The sequence below is a fragment of the Botrytis byssoidea genome (genome assembly GCF_014898295.1).
Source record: "Botrytis byssoidea strain MUCL 94 chromosome Unknown BBYS_012, whole genome shotgun sequence".
NCBI lineage: Eukaryota > Fungi > Ascomycota > Leotiomycetes > Helotiales > Sclerotiniaceae > Botrytis > Botrytis byssoidea.
The window spans coordinates 256,614-278,331 of record NW_024065853.1 but is presented as its reverse complement, the minus strand read 5'-3'; the positions used below and the strand labels follow the sequence as shown (position 1 = coordinate 278,331).

Sequence of the window (21,718 nt, the reverse complement as noted above, 5' to 3'; positions counted from 1 at the left end):
GATATTATTGTTTTGGATAATCAGCACATTCGGAGAAGCTCGATATTGAAAAGCAACTTGTATGTTGCGACGAAGAGAAGTGAATTGAGTCTGGAACTTTTTTTGAGGTTGGATGGATTTAACATCAGGCTATGCTAGCGCGTCGCGAAAGCTTGGTGCATGCGGGTAGGTAATTGGAAGCCTTCTGTGTTGTAAATGTTCCCCAGGAAACAAAGAAATCCATCAGCCTTGTTGAAAATTGGATTGTAAAGAAACAACAAATTTCAAAAAATGCCTGGATCAATTAGAAATACGGTTGATAGGCTTGATAAACCAAGTGCCTATTATCAAGGTAGAGTAAGTTATGCAATTGTTATTGCACTCAGCGCAGAAGGAGCTCGACTAACAATTTGGTCTAGAATAAGAAGCGCAGATATGAGAGAGATGGAGAGGACGAGAGAAGAGAACGAACTCCAGAGGAACCAGCAGATGATCCTTTGAAAGACGCGACAACACTTTACGTTGGAAATTTGTATGTCAAAATGCATTCAATGTTTTCGTTTGAGCTGTTTTCAATCAATCAATGGGCTGGGGCATGGTTTGAGGCATGAACTAACAATTTGTCTACAGATCCTTCTACACAACTGAAGAACAAATTCACGAACTATTTGCGAAATGTGGTGAAATCAAGAGGTTGATTATGGGATTGGATAGATTCAACAAGACACCTTGTGGGTTTTGTTTCGTGGAATATTATACTCACCAAGATGCACTCGATTGCATGAAGTATATTGGCGGTACAAAGCTCGACGAGAGAATCATTAGAACAGATTTGGATCCAGGATTTCAAGAGGGGAGACAGTATGGACGTGGAAAGTCTGGCGGCCAAGTGCGCGATGAGTACCGTGAGGAATATGATGAAGGGAGAGGAGGTCTAGGTAGAGCGATTCAAGCTGAAAGACAGAAAGAAGAAGAAGAATATGGCAAGGGTAGATAGTTTATTGGAGAGCTGGATGATTGTACAATATTTTGCAGTATTTGGGAAGGCGTATAAGGAACTGCGGTGATTCATTGATATCAGAATGGTGAGCTGTATTTGCATAGTAGGGAAAATTCTTAGGATTCTAGCCATTCCAGAGCACTGAACTCATGCCCTTTCATTCTTTTTTCGTATACACATATCCCAAACGCCATCAATGCATATTGTACATCAATTCTTCCGATGAGAACTCTTTCCATTGAGTCCATCCAAATATATCCATATCAATAACCGGGAGGATTGAGTCGTTGTGATAATCTCGTCCATTTAGGAAGCTCTGCAGTAATATCAGTAAACTGACTCCTCTTGTAAAGGCGCATCTGCAAACTTACTATGAATTCCCTTTCTATATTTCTTCTCTTTCCGATCAAAGATTGTGTATTTATCTTTTGGTAACATCTCCTGCTCCGTAGGCATTTCCTCCTTCCACCTCTCCACAGCCTTTGTCGTGATTCCCTTAGCAGCCAAAGCTCTATCCACGGTGGCAACCACTGAATCAACAGCTCTTAAACGTTTGCGCTGTCGTGCCTTTTGGAATTTCGAGAGTCGCCATGGGATCTTCCTAAATCGCACCCCCATTAGCAAATCTCCACGCCCACAACTATACCAGAGAAGAAATCAAATCGTACCAAAGAAGACCCCCAGACATAACATTCGTAGGTCTAAAAGCTCCAAACATTGTGTTGTTTGCTTCAATGTTCTTCTAATCGTACCTCCTCACCCCATCAATCAATCCTCTTCAAAATTCAAGAATCGGTCGGCCCCTCCGCTCCGCGCCAAGCCTTAAATTCCGCGAGCCAATCAGCATTCGCTTCATGACCTCAACTCTCTAACCTCCATCATTGCTTCAACTGCGAATGCGCATACCAAAATGTCGTATTATTTCGCAATCGTCGGAACGCAAGATAATCCTCTCTTCGAATATGAATTTGGAACTGCGAAACAGGGCGGTGATGGGATCGCCAGGTTTCCCGAACAGGCCAGACACATGAATCAATTCATTGTTCATAGTAGTTTGGATATTGTCGAGGAGGTACAATGGGGTGGTGGACAGATGTATGTGATTTATTTTGGGACGAGATGCGGCTGGACTGAATACTAATAATATGCTTTCTAGGTATTTGAAATGCATCGATCGGTTTTACAACAATTACGTATCGTGCTTCATGACAGGCGGAAGTGAGTTATTTTTCCCTTCGTCCAAATATGTGGTGTGATGATGCTAATATATGTAGATGTTAAATTTATGCTCTTACACTCTCCCTCTCAACCTGCAAATCCAACGACTTCGAGAACCTCTACATCGATCGGAGCCAATCCTACTTCGCCTCAGACAGAAGAGGCCATTAAACAATTCTTCACAGAAGTTTATGAGAATTGGGTAAAGACAATTATGAGTCCGTTTTATCAGGTCAATCAACCAGTTACGAGTCCGATTTTCAGGGGACGGGTTGCGGCAGCGGGGAAGAAATATTTGTGAGGAGTGTTGAAAGGGTATCATGGAAGAATCATCATTATTTTTGCATCGAAGGGTATGGCTCTTGGGTGTATATTCTGGTGCGACGAAGAGTATGAGCGCGAGGAATAAGTTCAGGACTCTTGGTTTGGATAAAGATTAAATTCCCGGGATATCTCATACCAAATGGAAGACGATGTTACGAACAGTAGTTGGTAGTACATTTTGGAAGACATCTACGCTACCATGTGGCCTCGGAATTCTCCAGAGTTTATCGATTCCAACTCACGGTCAGAAATCTAGTGAGAGATTTCACTGCGTGCAAATGGACTGGAGTATGTAGCTGAAAGATATCTCGGGTTTTGACGGGACTTCTTTACTTGCTCTAGCCCTTGGTCATACAACAGATACCTTGGCCCGATTTGGATTCTCACAATGGAAACTACTCGACTCGTCCTTATCAAAACTGGTGATCAGGGCCATACTCTGATTTGGGAATTGAAACTCATGGCTGTTCGAGTCCATACACGGAATTTGTAGTTAGGAAGCTGGAAGAAGTACGCACGATGGGATACGATGGGAATCGGACAAATGGCTCACGAACATTCCACAAACAGAAATACGACAGAAGAATAGTAATAGATATAATATAATATTGCACAACAAGTATTATACATCTTAGTAAATGGTTAACAGGAAATCGCGATGTTTTCAAAGGTGTTTTGATGGATCCATAATGCGATTGTGAAAACTGACGGTAGGAAATTCGTAGCAGCTGGTAGTTTCTCCCCAACTCGTTACTCCATGTCTACCATAGTAATCTTTAGCACGCTTCAATGAATCTTAGATGGTACTTTTCTATCATGAAGGAAAGAATGTTTGAGGTATCTACTAGGTAATAGTTTGTGAATATATTTCCTTTACTTATGTCTCATTGTATTGTATTGTGATATATTGTATGACATTGTAAGTATCATGAATTTTCATATATACGATGTAATTCTAAGTGGAATCGGAATTGGAATTGGAATTGTATATCTACCTATGCTTCTGATAAGAGGTGTTTTGATAAATCAGTGGTTGTGGCTGTTTGATGTTTGGATTGTGTAGACTCTAGAGGGAGGGAATGGATGGATATTTGTGATTGGGAGATGGAAGATGGAAGAAGGTAGATGGGAGATGAAGGGTAGAAGGTTGGGGCTTGGGGGTTGATGATTGTTTTGGTTTGAATTGACTTTTGGCTTTTGAGTTTGAGTTTTGGGGGTTGGGGAATGGGAGTGGGAGTGAAGGTTATGATGTATGGGATAGGTGGGTTGTTCTGGATGATCATCTGTATGGAGTAGATTGCATAGAATATTGCGTAGACTCTTATAAGTTATCCCTCTACCTACAAAGTTAGCAATGCTAGATCTGACGCGTCGAAAATGGTGGTTTCGTGAAGATGACTGTATGCTCGATATCATTCATGGTTTTAGTAATTAATATTTGCTGTCTAGATAATGAAAGGGCTGGATTAGATGACTTTTGATGAATAGATACTGGTGTATACATTATCATTTGAATTTGTTTGATATAACGTAGTTTAACACCAAGTGGGCTATATCACCGAGTGAGCTACTTTCACCTCAATTTACACCTTTAAATACAGATTATTCAATAATTATTAAATCAATTGATTTAAATTATTAAAAATCTAATAATTTAGGATTTATTATATTGTTTTGATAGATTTTTGTATTATAATCTATTTTTCTATATTTATTATAATATTGATTAGAAAATACTTTTTTATTAGAATTCCTTTCTTTTTGATGTTTATTATATTAAATCTGAATATCAATTTCTTGTTGAGATAATATATCAAGAGTCTTTTATTCAATGAGTAATTCCTTTTTAATATAATTAGATTTTTTTTGTATATCAATATTTACTTAATACTTTATTTATTGTTTGAAGTGTATAATTCTTTGTATTTAAAAATGTGTTTTTATAAGCTAATCTTTTTATATTTTTAGCTAAGTTTAATATAATCTCAAATATAGATATAGAAAAGCTTGCTTGATAATAAGTTATTCGAGATTTAATTAATATTAATTAAAAAAAAGCTTTAATTGGATTATAAGAGGTTTTGAGAGATTTATTAATCTAGATCGAAAAAGGAGGGGGTAGATATGTAAATTTGAATATTTAATTTCGAAAATATAGTTTCAGGATTAAATAGAATTAAACCTATTTTTTAAAATTCTGATTTCATATTCTAAGAAATAATTGATTTCTTATATATAGTTTTAAAAGCTATAAAGAATTCAATCTTTGAAATATAATTAATATATATCTTAATAAATCCATTAATTTAATTATTATATAATATTTTAGATTATTAAAACAATTAATATTAAGTGATTGAATTAAACAACTTGAATATAATAATAAGTGTAAATATATAATATTATTTTTTTTATAATATATTTGAAAAGCTATTGATTTATGGTTTTTATATCTATTCAGTATCAATATTTGATATTTGCTTTTTTTTCAATTCTTAGTATATTTATTAAAATATTTTAATTATTCTAAATCTATCTCATTATTTGTTTATTTATTAGATATAGATTTAATAGTTTAGTTTATAAAAAGATCGATTTCAATATATTAATTAAGGAGATAAATCTATTCTTAAATTATTAGAAATAAGGGAATAGTTTTATTCTTTCTATTTCCATATATTATTGCTATAGCTTATTCTCGATTATCTAATTATATTGATTTGCTTCTATTATATCTTTTAGTATTAATAATAATTATTATTATATATATAATCCTTATTATAAAGTCTATTTTATTGAAATTGTAGAAATCTTTATCCAAAATATTATATTTCGTTTATATATTTATAACTAATCGAAATTATTTTTCAAAAAACTTAAAATCCTTATAAAAAGTTTTTTGAAAATTATAAACACAACTAAAATATATTTTTATTTTGATTCAATATTTTACAAATTAATATATTCAAAATTTCTTAATATATTTCACACTTTTGATTCAAGAATATAATTTGCTATATCTTTTATATTCTTAAATTTAAATAGAAAACCTTTTAAATCTATATCAAGAATATATTAAATAATTATTTTCTTTTTTAATTCTATAATCTTATAATAATTCACTTAAATCTCTATATACAAAAATAAACTATTTATTTTATAATTAATTATTATATAAGGTATATTATATAATCAAGTAATTTATTAAATACTTAGTTTTTTGTTTTTTTGAAGAGTTTTAATAGCTAAAAGTAAATATATTTCTTTATTTATAGATTCTATAATAAATAATTAATAAAATATGTGTTGAATATGAAGAGTATAAATTGAGGTGAAAGTGGCCTACTTGGTGATATGATTCACTCGGTGTTAAACTACGTTATATCTAGAAGGTAGTTTATTTTATAATAATGAATGGATGATATCAATATCTCTATGATAGTATGATCACTCACCCAAGTACTCGCTTATCGATGCACCCCTGGAACTAAGGCGAAGTAACGATCCGCCGCGTTTTACGCTTATGATGAATAGATGAACGAATGAATGAATGAGCTTTGCTTGGTTGGGGACTCGGAACATATCACATCACGCAACAAATACTAGGTAGGTAATGCAACGGTAAGCCATATGTGGTGTATGCAAATCCAACCATAATAATAGAGTACTTATCGTAGGTACTGGTACATACCATAGAAAGAACAACATTGAAAATTTTCCATCATTTTCCTCGGCAATCACACCCCCAGTCCCTTTGTACCAAAAACATTCTTAGATAATACCAAATTTCTAAATTCCCATTTCTACTTCCATTTCCATTTCCATTAATTTCTAAAAAGGTACTAGCGTCAAATTGCCCATTTTCCAGATCACTTGTTTCCTGATCAAAAACCAACAAATTCCTTCCCCCTCAGATTTCAATCTTTTATTCAACAACTTCATATTCCGCCACTACATCAATTTTTTGATTTTAATTACTTTGGAATTATCATCAATACATCGCATCGTCTTTAATTAAAGACGCGTCTTATCACACATCACATCCACTTCTTAATAACTACTTCATCATGACTGGACGTAAGTTATTCCTGTTCTTCTTTCATTCTTATGTTGAAGTTGAGACTATTGTTGTTGTCGGTCGCGATATTTGAGGATGATGTTTTGGTGTTGGTGTTTTGATCTCACTCCACTTCATCTATCAACGCGATAAGGTATCCACATCTTGATGATGTCGGGATACTACCTACCTACAACAATAATTATCTTACTTCAATCATATATCATCACATCAACCATGCTTCAATATACTAATGGTATTCTTCTATAGGCGGAAAGGGCGGAAAGGGTCTCGGAAAGGGTGGTGCTAAGCGTCATCGTAAGATTTTGAGAGACAACATCCAAGGTATCACCAAGCCAGCTATCAGACGTCTCGCTCGTCGTGGTGGTGTCAAGCGTATTTCTGCCAGTAAGTTTTATCCCATTCTATTACGTCGCGTCTTGAGTCTTTAAGGCCTTGATGCGGAATAATATTTCACGTCAAGATTCATACTGACGCGTCTTTCAACAGTGATCTACGAAGAAACCCGTGGTGTTTTGAAGACCTTTCTCGAGGGTGTCATTCGTGATGCCGTCACCTATACCGAACACGCCAAGCGCAAGACCGTCACTTCCCTCGACGTCGTCTACGCTTTGAAGAGACAAGGCCGTACCCTCTATGGTTTCGGTGGTTAAATACTTCTTCACCTCTACCATCTTTGTCATGACATCATCTCATACTCTTTCACATACGCGTCGATACAATACACTTTCGATTATGGTTCTCGGGGGAGTTAGGATGGGCTTATGTTACTTTTGATAGTCTTTTAAAGACGGTCTAGCATGCTGTTTACGGCAGGGTTTCGCTCTTTTCTGATTCTTTTTGTGAATCATCCGTTTCGACTTTCGACTTACGTTTTCTATCTCAATCTGGTCTCGACATGGCAATACATTCCTCGAATTAAAAACTTTTTGATAGTCTATACCTCTGCTTTATCTTTGGTGTGCAAGACAGTCTAGCATCCTGTTTACGGGAGGAGTTTTCCTGGAACGTTTATTGTTTTGTAGCGACAATTGATACCCCGCGGTTTGGGATTTGTGAAGGAGGATTTCATGATCAATGGCATGCATGCATACATTACCTTTTTTGTCTTTTTTGAGCAAACCTGTTTAGCTTGATTAGCTGGTTGGCGTTCTATGGTTTTTTTCACCCTGGTACTAGACGGGCTGTCTAGAGGGTTGAGGGATGGTATGGATTGGGGATGGATGTATGTGGGATCATGATCGAGCAGTTGTGTTTAGACGCATACATAGCATACGAATGAAATTATATGGTCGTGGACCTGATTGATATTATTTTTGATGATTTGTGATTTGAATGTGATGTTTTGTTGTGTGATGTGATGTGATGAGTTCGAATTGGTGAGATGTTTTGAGATTGTGGTGATTGGAGGGTACTTCGGTGGTGGTGGTGGTGGTCGATGGTGGTGGTCGATTGATTATCGTGGTTAAGGAGAATAGATAGTTGGCGCCTGTCTACCTGGCTGCCTAGCTGGAGGACAAGCGTCTATCTTCTGTATTGTATTGGATCATGCGTATAGTATAGCATTGCATTGCATCTTGATATTCAGTTGTCATAGAGTGAGAATTTTATTAATGGATGGGTTGATGGATGGGTAGTATGTATGTATATGTATGTGTGTGTGTGTGTATGTATGTATGTGCATGTATGTGTATAGAATAATGTGGTGTGGTATGATATAGTATAATATATTATTTTGGGGCTTATAAAGATATTGTTGGTGGTGATGGTGGTGATGGTGATGGTGATGGTGATGGTGATGGGATGGTGATACAAGGGGTGTAATGGTATAATGAATGAGCGAGCGAGTGGGTGAGTGAGTGAGTAAGTAAGTAAGTATATAGTTCATGGATTATATCTCGTGTAAATACTTGAGTTTGTGAGGGGGATTGTGAGAGGGATTGTGAGAGGGATTGGATTCTGAATGTAGGGTTGTTGATGGATGGATGGATGGATGGATGGATAGATAGAATTAATTGATATTCTTTCTATATTGTTGTGTAGAGATGTATGTTTAACTGATTGATTGATTGATTGATTGATTAACTGTTTAGTTATTCAATTGTTTAATTTGATCACCGATATCTATGAAAGTGACTCCAAGCGAAAGGGGGAATGGAATGGAGGGTGGGTGGGGTGGTATATCTTAAAATCTTGGATTGGATTGGTTGATGTTTGTGAGTGGGAGGTGAGTTGGGAGGTGGAGGTGGTTTGAGGGATATTTGTGTTTTGTGTACTTTATAAACTTATATAAATAATATCTAAGTTTGGAGAAAATAGGGGAATAGAGAAAGAGGAAGAGGGAAGAGGAAGAGAAGAGAGAAGTATTTAAATTAGAGAAGAGGAGAGGATGGAATCTCCTTGGTATTTATTCATATAGGGTTTTGTTTTCGTTGTTGGTTGTGGGTGTTGGGGTAACTTGTGACTTGCAATTGTGTGTTGATGTATGAAAAAAAAAATGTATGATATGTCTGATATGTATGCTCTTGGTATTTGGACTGGAAGAAGTGCAGTGCCGTGAGTATGAGCGTGTGTTTGGCTTGGATTAAGCTCCTGGTTAGATGGGAGATGTGGTTTGTTGGTGGCTGGTGGCATGGCGGATTTGGTGATGAGGGGGTGGGCGATGGCGAGCTGGGGAAGCTGGGCAGGAGGATGGAGTGGGCGAGCTGGGCGAGCTGGGAGAGATGGGAGAGATGGGAGAGATGGAGAGATGGGAGAGATGGGAGAAGTGGATGGCTAGGGAAAGTATTGGAGTGGAGGGAGTTCTTGAGGAGTGAGGTTATGACTTGTAGAAAAGGCTTTGGATGAATAAACCTACATAATGGATGGTTTGATGGTCAATAATGTCCCTTTTTCTTTCCTCTGGTATTCCTGAATCGTAAGTCGAGTCATCTCTTGACATATCTTATTGCTTGATATTTCCAAGTATATTACCTAGTTAGGGAAATAATGTGAATACATAGTATTAATTTGTTCCTTCCGACAAAAATGAGCATCTCTGTGAGCGGTTGTCGGGGGTGGATAGGGCAAGAAGAGGAACTTCCTCTACGTGCTTATTATGTTTGGTTTGGTAGTTCAATGGAAATGCAAATTAATTCTATCCCTAGATCCATCATCCGTAAATACAACTCACCAACAACCCCAAGAATACCAACCAAGGGAAAATTGTAAATACCACAACATCAGTCTTCACCAATTCTTCCTTTCCCTCGAAAATAAACATGCCCCACACGATACAAAAAGCAAAAGGGATGATAAAATCATGAAACTTCTCATGAAAGCCTCGTTTGTAATGTCGGAAAAGTAGAATGATGGGAAGGAGGAGTATGCTTGCGTTGATGAGATTCGATATGAAGGTGTGATGAGGACAAGTGAGGATATTCGATGTGAGGAGGAGTGATTGGGGCTGGGGAGAGGTTAGTGGGTGTTTGGATGGGAGATGGGAGAGAAAAGAGGAACTTGCGAGGAGATGGGGGTAGAAGCGATGGATGTTGCGGTGGCTGGATATGAGGAGGGAGAAGAAGGTAGTGAGGAATTCGAAGGGTAGGGAGGACATGAGGGAGTCGGTGAGTGTGATAGGCTGGTGAGGTGCGTGAGGTGCGTGAGGTGCATGAGATGCGTGGGGGAGTTGGTGAGTGTGATGAGCTGATGGGGTGTGTGAGGTGTGAGGTGTGAGAGAGATGTTGTGAGGAAGGTGGACGTGGGCAAAGGTGGTTTGGATGAAATCGTAGAGAATGAGCGGGTGAGATAGGTTGAGGAAATGATATTGAATGGCTGAATGTTGGTCTGGTGGACATCGATGATGAGACATATTCTCAGATGTCCACTGGGTTATATATGTATATGTATTGAGAGTATTAACTTGGTAGAAGGATTCCTACAATAAAACAACAACCGCTGTGGTTATACATAGCTCACGCTTTTGTATTGAAAAGGTACATTTGATGAAAGAAAAAACGTCCAGAACGATCGTTCAAGTAAAGCGGTGTCATGACTTGCATTGTAAGGATATTCATCCTCTATTGATGTGTATAAATGCTGATTCTGGGACAAGTCAAAGTAAGTAAGTATTGGATACCTAGCTGTAGTATAAGTAAAGTTTTTGATAGGTTTGTTCTTGTTGTTGCTTTTTGTATCTATCATACGACATGTAGAATTTTTATGCAGTAGCACATGTATTCTAGTCGGGGAACTCTTTCTACCCCAGATTTAGATGATATGAAGTATAACGAATACATATTGCATCAAACTAACGTTCCAAGGTACGAAAATATTCGCTTAGATCTTCCCCAGGCTTCTGCAGAAGTAACAAACGCCGAGGTTGCACGGATTTCCAGATGTGGAAGGTACAGCAAACAAATTACGCTTCCCAACAATACTCAGCATGATTGAAAATTCAAGGTCGGGGGAGACCTCCAAATCCTACAAAAATAAAATGTATGAGGTATTTCATGATAGAAGGAAGAATGAGTTTTTCTTATGTACAGTAAAATGAAGTTTTGCACGTTTTGATAATGGGATGTTCAATTAGGCCTGGGGGCTTACTTCGGTTAAAATCATTGGTCGGGGAATCTTCCAGGGGATCTTTTTCTTTTCTTCTATGAGGCATTTTCCAACATCCAATGCATGTTCCAACAACCGCCCAAACATTTCATCGATAACTCAAAACTCTAAGGGGAATGAAATTGCGAATTTTAGTAAGGAAGTGGAGTGGCTGAGTCGTTCTCTGATGTTTGGGAAGCTGGGAACTTTACATTAGCAAGTGCAAATTATAATATTCATAATGTAATGCGACAAACAGCGGGATGTTTGGGAATTCCAATCAGCTTCCGTGCCAGTTCTTCGGTCTCCATACTTCATTGAATCATATGGGTATCAGCCGCCTTTTGGTTTCCTGTGAAAGTGTTCACTGTGTTGATTTGTGGGGGGTTAGTATGAGCGATTTATCGTGATGTAGTTTATCCATGACGCATAGCAAGATTCTGTCGAAAGACGGGATGCAAATGTGATAGGGGATAATTCCTCTTTTGGATACATTCACTACTTACGTCTAATTTCGAGTATCTTTCTAGCTTACCTGTCCACGGGTCTGTCAGCTCTTTCGAGGTGAAAGTATAGGGTGGGATGAGATGAGACGAAATGGGTTGTTTACGTCTTTCAAATATGCATATATTGATCCCTTCGACTGGTGTGTAGGAATATAAATTCATAAATACCTTAACTTCTTAAACATCGAGAGAGGTTATTCCATCGTATGCGCTCCGCATCACTCATTGAAGTCAACTTTCTCATTCTCAACTTCTCATCGATTACCCGCGCATCAAACGAGTTCTAGCCCACACAACCCCTTAAGTGGTGGTTACTAGACGAAGATGTTAGAAGATGGAGAAAAAGAACAATTCCATCGTCGTATTCATTACGCTGATGTAGAATCTGGAGTCAAAGTCTCATCACCTTTAGAGCGCAGCAATTCTAGAGTCTCTGTCGATCCTGATAGTTTAAGTATTCGAACTCATAGGCGTTCATCAATTGAATTATCATCGGCACTTCCTATCCAATATAGAACGGTCTCATTCCAAATTGCAGGATCCCAAGAAAAGAATGCAGCGGAAGTACAACTCGCTAAAAAGTCGGCAGCAAAAGGTTTGTGTTTCCATATTTAAGTTTACATCACGATGCTAACATTTTTTAAGCACTCGCTGATCTGGATTGGCATCTAATTACACCGGACGAAGTTCTTAAGCGCCTATCAACAACGACATCTCAAGGTCTTTCGAAAGAACAAGTAAATCGAAGACTATCGCAATATGGAAAGAATACACCATCTCACCCTCCTAATCATGTCTTCCAAACCTGGTTCGGTTACTTCTTCAAAGGATTTGGTTCCATTCTCCTCGTCGGCGCTATCCTCGTTTTTGTCTCCTGGAAACCTCTTGGAGACCCACCATCAACAGCAAACCTAGCACTTGCTATCGTTCTCTTGGCTGTCTTTTTCATACAAGCAGCTTTTAATGCTTGGCAAGATTGGTCTTCATCCAGAGTCATGGCTTCAATTACTACCATGTTACCTGACAATTGTTTGTTATTGAGAGATGGAGCTCGTGTCACTGTTATTGCCAGCGATATTGTTCCAGGAGATGTTCTTTATATAAAAGCTGGCAACAAGCTTCCTGCTGATGTACGATTCATTGAAATGTCTTCGGATGCAAAGTTTGATCGTTCCATTCTGACTGGTATTTTCCCCAAATATTTCCACGCTTCCTGTGATGATACTGATTCAATAATTCAGGCGAGTCACTTCCGCTTTCTGGAATGGTTGACAATACAGATGAAAATTACTTGGAGACAAGGTGTATCGGACTTCAAGGAACTCATTGTATTTCCGGAAGTGGTATCGGTATCGTCGTTGCTACCGGTGATACAACAGTCTTTGGAAGGATTGCTCAACTTACCAACACCCCGAAAACTGGTATGACTACTCTCGAGCGAGAAGTCTTCAACTTTGTTCTTGTGATTGTTGCATTCATGGTAACCATGATTGTACTTGTTATCATTATATGGTTCGTCTTTCACATAAATCTTGGTACTTGGGGACGCTAAATGCTGATCTATATATAGGGCAGCGTACTTGAGGAAATCATACCCTAATTGGATCAATGTACCAACTCTGATTGTTGATTGCGTCTCTGTCGCCATTGCATTCATTCCTGAGGGTCTCCCTATTGCTTTAACGGCATCACTTACTATAACGGCAAATCTTATGCGTAAGAACAAAATTCTTTGCAAGTCATTGAAGACGGTGGAAACTTTAGGTGCAGTCAGTGTCATCTGTTCAGACAAGACAGGTACTTTGACAAAGGTATGTTTGTTTCTCTAACCCTAATCACCTCAGAGACTAATTATGATCAGAACAAAATGTTTGTTACAGAATGCTGCATAGGAACGCACAGTATGATTCCACAGTCGGCCAAAGATGAGATGGCTTCAAGTGGTCGAAACAATACTGCAATTTCTCAAATGAGATTAATTGCTGGACTTTGCAACTCTGGAGAATTCGACGCCAGTACAATGCACCTACCACTTGTCGATAGGAAGATCAATGGTGATGCTACTGATCAAGCTGTATTACGATTTTCCGAGTCACTCGGTCCTGTCTCTGAACTCCGAAACATGTGGCGGAAAACTTTTGAACTGGCTTTCAATAGCAAAAATAAGTTCATGGTTAGAACATTGGCACTCGCCGAGTCCGAAGGCCGTTCTTATGCCCTTCCTAGCGAAGAAGCGACAAGTTTTGCCTCGGATGATACGTGAGATACCACCATCCAGCGAAAGATCATGACTAACTTTTTGTTCATCACAGTCTACTAACCATTAAAGGTGCACCGGACATCTTGATTGGTAGATGCTCAATGTACACCACTATCGATGGTAATTCGAAAGCTCTTGACGGCGATGCACTTAGGAAATTTGAAGAAATCAAGAACAGCTGGTCGGCAGAAGGCAGACGTGTCATTTTACTGGCACGAAAGATTGTCAAGAAAGACGAGCTGAAAACAACTCCAGATTCAAGTCGCTTTGAAAAAGAGATATCATCCCATGCACGATCCGGTCTTACATTGGTAGGCATCGTTGGTATTGTGGATCCTCCTCGTGATGAAATACCTTCCGTCGTATCTACTTTGAGACGAGCTGGAATCCGATTTTTTATGGTAGGAGTTATATGTTCATCTGATTTCATGAAATATACTGACATGGTGAAAGGTAACTGGAGACTTTGCTTTGACTGCTCAAGCTATTGCTACAGAATGCGGAATTATCACCAATCCTCCAAACATGGTTAAAGATGTCTCTGCCCTATCACGAAATAAACTCGTTTCAGAATCAGCTTCACAGTCCGAAAATGAAAGCAAAGACAATACAATCACTCCGCAAATAACATCCATCGTCCTGAGCGGACCAGAGATAATCACTCTTAATGACAGTCAATGGGATCAACTATGCAAATACGATGAAATCGTTTTCGCCCGCACAACACCTGAACAAAAACTACGAATCGTCCGCGAATTTCAAAAACGTGATGAGATCGTTGCAATGACTGGTGACGGTGTCAATGATGCTCCTTCTCTCAAAGCTGCTGATATTGGAATCGCACTTGGAAGCGGTTCGGATATAGCGATTGAAGCTGCAGATATGGTTCTTCTCGAGTCATTTAGTGCAGTTGTTGAGGCAGTCCAATATGGAAGAGTGGTCTTTGATAATTTGAAAAAGACGATCGCATATCTATTGCCTGCGGGATCATTTTCGGAGTTTTGGCCAGTCATGACAAATGTGGCGTTTGGGTTGCCGCAGATATTGTCTTCGTTTTTGATGATTATTATCTGGTATGTGTATTTCCCTCTCATTACAGCCCGTATTTTACTCTGTAAAAATGAGTATCAACTAACAATTCACAAAAGTTGTTTCACCGATTGCGCCGCGGCTACAGTCCTCGCGTACGAAGCCCCTGAAGCAGATGTTCTTCTCCGCAAACCGCGAAATACCAAAACAGACAGATTAGTCGATTGGCAACTTATTCTTCAAGCGTATGGATTTATAGGTGTGATTGAAACGGCATCTTCATTCGCAATGTCGTATTGGTATTTACAGCGGAACGGAATTCCATTCACAGATCTGTGGTTTAAATATGGAAGTTTACCGGAGAGCATCGATCAAGATTATGCGAATGCGAGATTGGCCGAGGCATCGAGTATTTATTTTGTTAATTTGGTGGTTATGTATGTTTTCTCTCCTGTCACCCATTTCCATTATTTTCATTCCTCATTTCTCATACCATGTACTAACATCCTCTCAGGCAATGGTTCAACCTCATGGCTCTGCGCACCCGTCGTCTCAGTATCTTCCAGCATCCACCAGCTTTCAACAAAGAAACGCAAAATCTCTATATTTTCCCTGCGATTCTGTTCGCATTGGTAATGGCGATTTTCTGGCTCTATATCCCGCAGTTGCAAAGTGTGCTGGGAACGAGTAGTGTTCCGGTGGAACATTTCTTTTTACCAGCGGCCTTTGGAGTGGGCATTTTGATGCTGGATGAGGGGAGGAAGTGGGGGGTTAGGAATTGGCCGGAGAGTTGGATAGGGAGATTGGCTTGGTGATGACTGGCATTCTGTGGATGTTAGATTTTAGTAATGGGCGGGGATGAGATAATAGTAATTGAAAAAATAGACATGTCTGTCTTGTGTTATGATGGGCTATTCATTTAGTAATAGGAAATATCTGAGCTCCTACTTCTCAATCCTCATCTTCGCCTGTAAATTGTAATAGGACAAAATATAAGAATATAATCGAAATTAGCATGGAATGTCTTTTCGGTAGATAACCCAATGTATTCAGCCGAAAATATATATGTCCGCAAATCTCCACAAATCTCCTCGAAAAAGTCATACATATATATACCCAATACATTAACCACACAATACGATAAAAATATAATAGAACAAAAATCTCGCATTTCATTTAAATGTGCTTATGGACCCGAATACTAATTATTATCCACTCGCAAAGCCCGCGCATAGGCGGACTCGGTTCGATCTATCCAATTTAATCCAATCCAGAATCTGAAGATAGGTATCTATGTATCATCTGAACTCTTCCTCGCTAATAAAGATTCGGGGCATTTGAACACAAGCCTGTGATATTGAAAAATAAAATAGAAGAAACGTAGATAGAAAAACAGATTGGTGAAAGGACAAGAACAATGAAATCTTTGAACCTGTACAATCTGACAGATGAATTGAAGCAAGATTCCACCCAACTCCTAAACTCCCCCTTTCGCACTGGATAATTGAAATTCACTTTGCTGTATTCCTTCTTGCCTCCCCGCTCCCCGCTTCCCTACATAACCCACACGAATTCCCCAAACCCCGTAACGCATCCAAAACATAAAATTCCCCAACCCCTGACACCCCCTTACGGTACATATCCCAAGCGTCTCGTGACCTCCGCCCACACCCCCAACACTCCCCCTCTCACACCCTGCATCGCGCGTCTCAAAATCGGTACTCCATAGACTACACCACTCACAATACAAATCATGAATTTCTCCGAAATGACGATGAGGAGTGTCAACGCGACGGGGATCATGGATAGGGCTTTTGGAGTTAATTCTGCGATTTGGGGTTTGGATAGGGACGTGCTGAGACGGAGGAGGGGAAATGCGAGGATGGCGATGAGGAGGATGCAGGTTAGGAATTGTCTGGGGTTGGGTGTGTTAGATGTGGTTGTAGGGTTAGGTGTGTAGGGGAGGTACTTACATATCCCGTAATTCCCTATATCTACGACTACTATCTGCATCATGCGAAACCCAACGTCTTATGTGCAGATATTGGAAGAAGCAGAGAGTCCAGAGGAATAGTATTCTGTGATGTGGTTTGTTAGCTATATGTAATACGCATATGATATATAGGAATAAGAAGTGAGGAAATGGAGAACACACCCCAAGATAAAACACCCGCGAGATGTCTCATGCAAGGTGAGGATGTCGAATTGCGGGGCTGAGGGACCGGTGATGGAGAGGGCGTAGATGAGGGAGAGGGTTGCGAGGGGTTTGGAAGTACGGAGGTGGAGGATGAAGAAGAGAGACTTCGTGAGGAGGGTGTGGGCGAGGTAGCGGGATTGTGGTTGGGCTGTGGGCGGAGGATGGTGAAGAGGAAGGATTTCGTGGAGGGCGAGGGAGGTCATGGCTGTTTGGTAGTGGTTAGTTGGGTTGGTGGGGTGAGTAGGGTTGTGTGCTTAGATACCAGTGTTTTAGACCTTTGGATAGCTGGGCTATCTTATGTTTGGCGGGTGAAGAGTGGTAGTTGAAGCTCAATGGTGCATGCGAGGAGGTAGTGAGGTTTAAAGGGCAGTGTTCCAGCAGAATGAGGTACTAGCAGAATGAGGTTCTATTAGAATGCAGTTCCAGTAAAATGATGTTTTGTTGGATGAGGTTTTAGTCGAATCCGAATCCAGCAAAACACTCAGCCTTTCGACGCCAAAATTCAGACTCGCATAAAATATCCCACAACTCCTTCGCCTACAGGTGCGAAACATAAAATAAGAAGATACAGCCGGTACAGAGATAAAACTGCATGTAATTCAATTTCAGTATCGAAAGAAACGGCAACAAAACATATGTATGAGAGGGAGCAAATTGACTTAAATGCGCCCGAGTCCTGGTAACACATTTAAGCTCTCGAGCTTGAAATAATAATAATTGCAATGACTCTAAGGCTAGCACTGTCGAGATCGTAGCGAGGTGCTACAAGAGCACAAGGCAGAATCCTCGTGAAGCTACAAGTAGACTCGCGAGCCAATGATCTCTGTGTTTACACCGCCTGAGAGGTGTAACGTATGAATATATATCTGACCGTTTCGCTCTTCATGTCTGGTGTGATTTTTAAATAAGGGAGTCATATAGTTTTCGAGAAACTTTTCCTTCGATTGCGGGTAAAAGATCGTTGAAACTGTCTGATTGTTTTGCGCAAAGATATCTTTTGCATTCATGAAGTTTCTCGATCTTTTGTTCGCGACGGGGTCGCTGATTGTTAGTACTCGCTGTATCTTGAGTCAATATCAAGAGGTAAGCTCACAGTACTCTCGTAGACTGCGAAACCCAAAGCTGAAATTTCTGGTAGTGCTTCGATATATCGAGCCTTTCTCTCCTCCTCAAAAACAACACAATACTCGAAATTTTATCCTCTAGCCTCGGCCCAGCATCAGAGCTTGCAACTGCCATTTTCGTCTGCATATCAATTGGCTTGATAGCATGGATTTGCGAAATTGGAAAAATTGAGAAACTGCACGTTCCAATGGTCATTCTTGCCTTCGGTTTATCAGTTTTTTTCTGGATCGAGGTAGCGGCTCCGGTGGAAATCTATCTTTTCGTCATATTTCCCTGGATATTGTTGGTGGGGCTATCGGTTAGCAGAATACACGATGCGGCTGGGAGGATAGAAGATCTGTCGGTATCAGAGGGGAAAAGAGGTGGTGATTTTATGCTTCGTTATACTGAAGGCTTGCGGTTCTGTGGACAATTATCGGTGTAACATGGTGGCGGGTTCATGCCATTATGCTAGGGCGAAGAGTGGAATTGGCGGGGTTGCTCTTATTTATCATGTCCAGTTCTTTGAAGGAAATTTTGGTCCATTTTTATTTCTCAGAGGAAAGGGGAAAGTTTGTATCACATTTCATTTGTTTTATATAGGAGGAAACTCCAATCCAATGGGATACACTATCCAGGAACAGAAAGATATATCTTCACGTTCCACGTTTCATTTCTTTTTATACTGTTATATAGCCCTTTCTTTTCATCTCAAAGTTGACTTGTTTGATGCGTTACTTTTCTGGTTCTGGGTTGAAACCTTGTAACTATCGGACAACAGCCTAGCCTTTCGTTATTACTTTATTGAATTTCATTATGTGGGCGAGGAGAATTGATGGCGCAAAATACTCTAGCACAATACGAGTGAAGGTATTGAGATGCGAATTAAGCGGTCCGTCAAAGATTTGCCTCCCGGAAATAATTTCCAACAGTCGAGCTAGTATTTTGAAACCGCCTTAAGATCACCTAACATACAATCTCCATCTTAATATCACGTTGAACTAAAGAAGTACAAAAGGTTCGAACAGCTATGTTCACGTGCAAGCCGACTAATAATCCGAACTATCGAATATCTTGCATGTAGAGCCTCATCAATCCGCCTTGCGGGCGTTCGTAGTAATACAACGAGAGCTGCTCCCCCTAATTGCGTGTGTTTCTGGTATGGCTTGATTCCAGCACTCGTGATAGGGTAAATTTTGATATGCAAACTTGGATGGGCCGCGGCTCTTCGGTTTTTAATGAAAGTAATCCAATCATTCTGCTATTTTAACAATGTATGCCTAAAAAGCGTTTGACAGATTAGTTTGCCCGCTCATTTGCTGGCGATGTTGCAGACGTTTCTCGCTGGTTATCGACACCTCGGTAATGATTGTTAGATAGTCATTGGTACCATCGAAACTATAGATGAAATTGACAATTATCACCATGAGGAAATGAAAGAGATTATACTCAACCTCAACAAATTCCTCGGAAGCATACACTGGTATGAGCTAAAGACACACTGAACTGAAATTCATAACGATCCACAATGTCAATACATAGATGTATCTTTCGGAATCAATAATTCTCGTTATGAAAGCACATGATAATATTCTATTTTACATTTTGCTTCCACAGCTTTGCTGATTCGCCACATTGTTACACCAACCTACATTTCCAATACATTCACCAGTTTCGAAACTTTGCAGTCAAATCAATTCTCAAATACCTTCGTCTCAAATTTGACATTGGCGGATTGAAGGCGATTGATGTATTTCTCGCCCAACATAGATGGAGTATAGATACCACCTGTCAATTTGTGGTCATCTCGAAGTAATGTAATTGCGCCCTGGGCAATCAATATACCAGTCACTGCATCATATTAGTTACCCGAAAGCATCCCGGGCTATGTTATTTCACTTACATCCATAGATTGATCCTTCATAATATTCCCGACAAAAGATTCTTGGAGGATTTGCTTGATCATTGTCCGGTTTAGCAATAGCTCGAAACTCGACTCGATCAGACTTGGTTTCCTCTTTCGTGGCTCCATCGCCTGGTTGATAAACATATTTCCTGGCCGTATGCCTGAAAAATGGGATTGCCAAGAAAAGACCACCAAGAAGGAGACCAAAATGGATTGCTATGCCAGTGAGATAGTTCCTTGCTTTCATGTATTCCTCGACCTTGAAATTAGGACCATAGAATTGCTGCTCGCTAGATAACCCCCAACTTCGATGAATGATGGCTAGATCGGTTGACCCTGCAAGAGAAGTGGTAAGAATTCCTAAATCCGGTACGACTTTAATTCCGGTAAGTTTGGTGATGAGAGATGTAGATGGGCGAACTTTCGGTCCAGGTATTGGAGATAGGGCGTATGGAGTAAATGCATCTTTGAGTTGCTTAAGGTTGAATACTTCCAAGAGTGTGAAAACTGTTTCTAAGGTTCCACCGGAAGGTTTGGCTCTGAAAGATGTTAGTCCATTGGGTGTCCAGACAGTCCTGATCGAGTGCTATAGCTTACTTCATCTCGTGTAAAGATACGATGACTTCACCAGTTGGTGCAGATAGCTTTTCCCGGACAGCATCAACAGCACATCGAGTAATCAAATCAGGTAGACCAGATTCAATACCACATTGAGGAATGAGAACAGCACCACTAGCTTTAGCGGCGCCTTCATATTTTTTGATCATCTTAGCCACCCATGGCACTTCTGCTGTGACATCGAAATAATGTGTACCATTTTCGGCACATGCTTTGAAGCAATGTTCGCCGTGAAGAGCATAAGGGCCAACTGTTGCTAAGATGACCTTTGTCTTCTTAGCCAATGCACTCAGCTCTGCGTCATCTAAGTTACAGATTTCAATAGCTATGATGAGTGAGGAGTTAGTTAATAACAAAAAAAATAATACCTGTGGAATACCTATCATGTATCGCACGTGATATCAAAGGGGTTGGTAGGTACACAAACTGTCGGAATCATAATTAAGAATCTGACACACCTGGCTGGACTCTATCCGGATTTAGAGACTTGCATTCGGCGGCAACAGCCTCCAATTTGCTGGCAGAGCGTCCTGCTAAAGCCCAACGGAGATCTGTAGGTAAATGTGTGGCAACATGTTCCGCTGTAAGTTTTCCTGTGTATCCTGTGGCTCCAAAGATGACCAATTCGTACTCTCTATCTCCTGAAGACATTGTTGTTTATATAAATGTAGAACACAAGAGAATAGTGAAATGAGGCTTGATTATATGTATTTGAATGAGACGGTAAATGAAATGATTACTTCTAGTATATACAAGTACGACGTTTTCCGATCACATCAACATCCTGTTTCCAAATCAATAATTCTCCCTACGTAGTAGATACGTAGACGGATATCATTCTTGCCGAGGTTTAACCAGGCTTTGTTGTTCTAATTTTTCAATTGGAAGAAAGAGAGAGCATATCAATTTGTAGGTAGT

The 21,718-nt window shown here is 39.6% G+C and overlaps 7 protein-coding genes across 7 annotated transcripts; 4 read left to right on the top strand and 3 right to left on the bottom strand.

Moving 5' to 3' along the window:
* Window positions 1-270: 270 nt before the first annotated feature.
* On the top strand, window positions 271-976 carry EAE97_006496 (uncharacterized protein; the record flags this gene model as incomplete). The annotated part of the gene is made up of 3 exons (XM_038877009.1): window positions 271-336; window positions 399-511; window positions 610-976. 3 exons carry the CDS (start codon window positions 271-273, stop codon window positions 974-976), a joined length of 546 nt encoding a protein of 181 aa, XP_038731941.1.
* Window positions 977-1,242: 266 nt separating this feature from the next.
* On the bottom strand, window positions 1,243-1,697 carry EAE97_006495 (uncharacterized protein; the record flags this gene model as incomplete). Its single annotated transcript, XM_038877008.1, has 3 exons — window positions 1,243-1,295; window positions 1,351-1,580; window positions 1,648-1,697. The coding sequence occupies 3 exons, from the start codon at window positions 1,695-1,697 to the stop codon at window positions 1,243-1,245; spliced, it is 333 nt and encodes a 110-aa protein (XP_038731940.1).
* Window positions 1,698-1,889: 192 nt separating this feature from the next.
* Window positions 1,890-2,498, top strand: EAE97_006494 (uncharacterized protein; the record flags this gene model as incomplete). The annotated part of the gene is made up of 3 exons (XM_038877007.1): window positions 1,890-2,074; window positions 2,136-2,197; window positions 2,254-2,498. 3 exons carry the CDS (start codon window positions 1,890-1,892, stop codon window positions 2,496-2,498), a joined length of 492 nt encoding a protein of 163 aa, XP_038731939.1.
* A 4,090-nt stretch (window positions 2,499-6,588) lies between these two features.
* On the top strand, window positions 6,589-7,252 carry EAE97_006493 (uncharacterized protein; the record flags this gene model as incomplete). Its single annotated transcript, XM_038877006.1, has 3 exons — window positions 6,589-6,598; window positions 6,849-6,986; window positions 7,089-7,252. 3 exons carry the CDS (start codon window positions 6,589-6,591, stop codon window positions 7,250-7,252), a joined length of 312 nt encoding a protein of 103 aa, XP_038731938.1.
* A 4,758-nt stretch (window positions 7,253-12,010) lies between these two features.
* EAE97_006492 (uncharacterized protein) lies at window positions 12,011-15,790 on the top strand (the record flags this gene model as incomplete). Its single annotated transcript, XM_038877005.1, has 9 exons — window positions 12,011-12,281; window positions 12,332-12,871; window positions 12,928-13,198; window positions 13,257-13,497; window positions 13,548-13,945; window positions 13,999-14,347; window positions 14,400-15,019; window positions 15,095-15,412; window positions 15,490-15,790. The coding sequence occupies 9 exons, from the start codon at window positions 12,011-12,013 to the stop codon at window positions 15,788-15,790; spliced, it is 3,309 nt and encodes a 1,102-aa protein (XP_038731937.1).
* Window positions 15,791-16,604: 814 nt separating this feature from the next.
* On the bottom strand, window positions 16,605-17,450 carry EAE97_006491 (uncharacterized protein; the record flags this gene model as incomplete). The annotated part of the gene is made up of 4 exons (XM_038877004.1): window positions 17,435-17,450; window positions 17,131-17,377; window positions 16,949-17,053; window positions 16,605-16,890 (listed from the first exon to the last, which is right to left on the bottom strand). Exons 2-4 carry the CDS (start codon window positions 17,373-17,375, stop codon window positions 16,605-16,607), a joined length of 636 nt encoding a protein of 211 aa, XP_038731936.1. The 5' UTR covers window positions 17,376-17,377; window positions 17,435-17,450.
* Window positions 17,451-19,969: 2,519 nt separating this feature from the next.
* Window positions 19,970-21,451, bottom strand: EAE97_006490 (uncharacterized protein; the record flags this gene model as incomplete). Its single annotated transcript, XM_038877003.1, has 4 exons — window positions 19,970-20,127; window positions 20,180-20,721; window positions 20,780-21,125; window positions 21,259-21,451. 4 exons carry the CDS (start codon window positions 21,449-21,451, stop codon window positions 19,970-19,972), a joined length of 1,239 nt encoding a protein of 412 aa, XP_038731935.1.
* Between the last annotated feature and the right edge of the window lie 267 nt (window positions 21,452-21,718).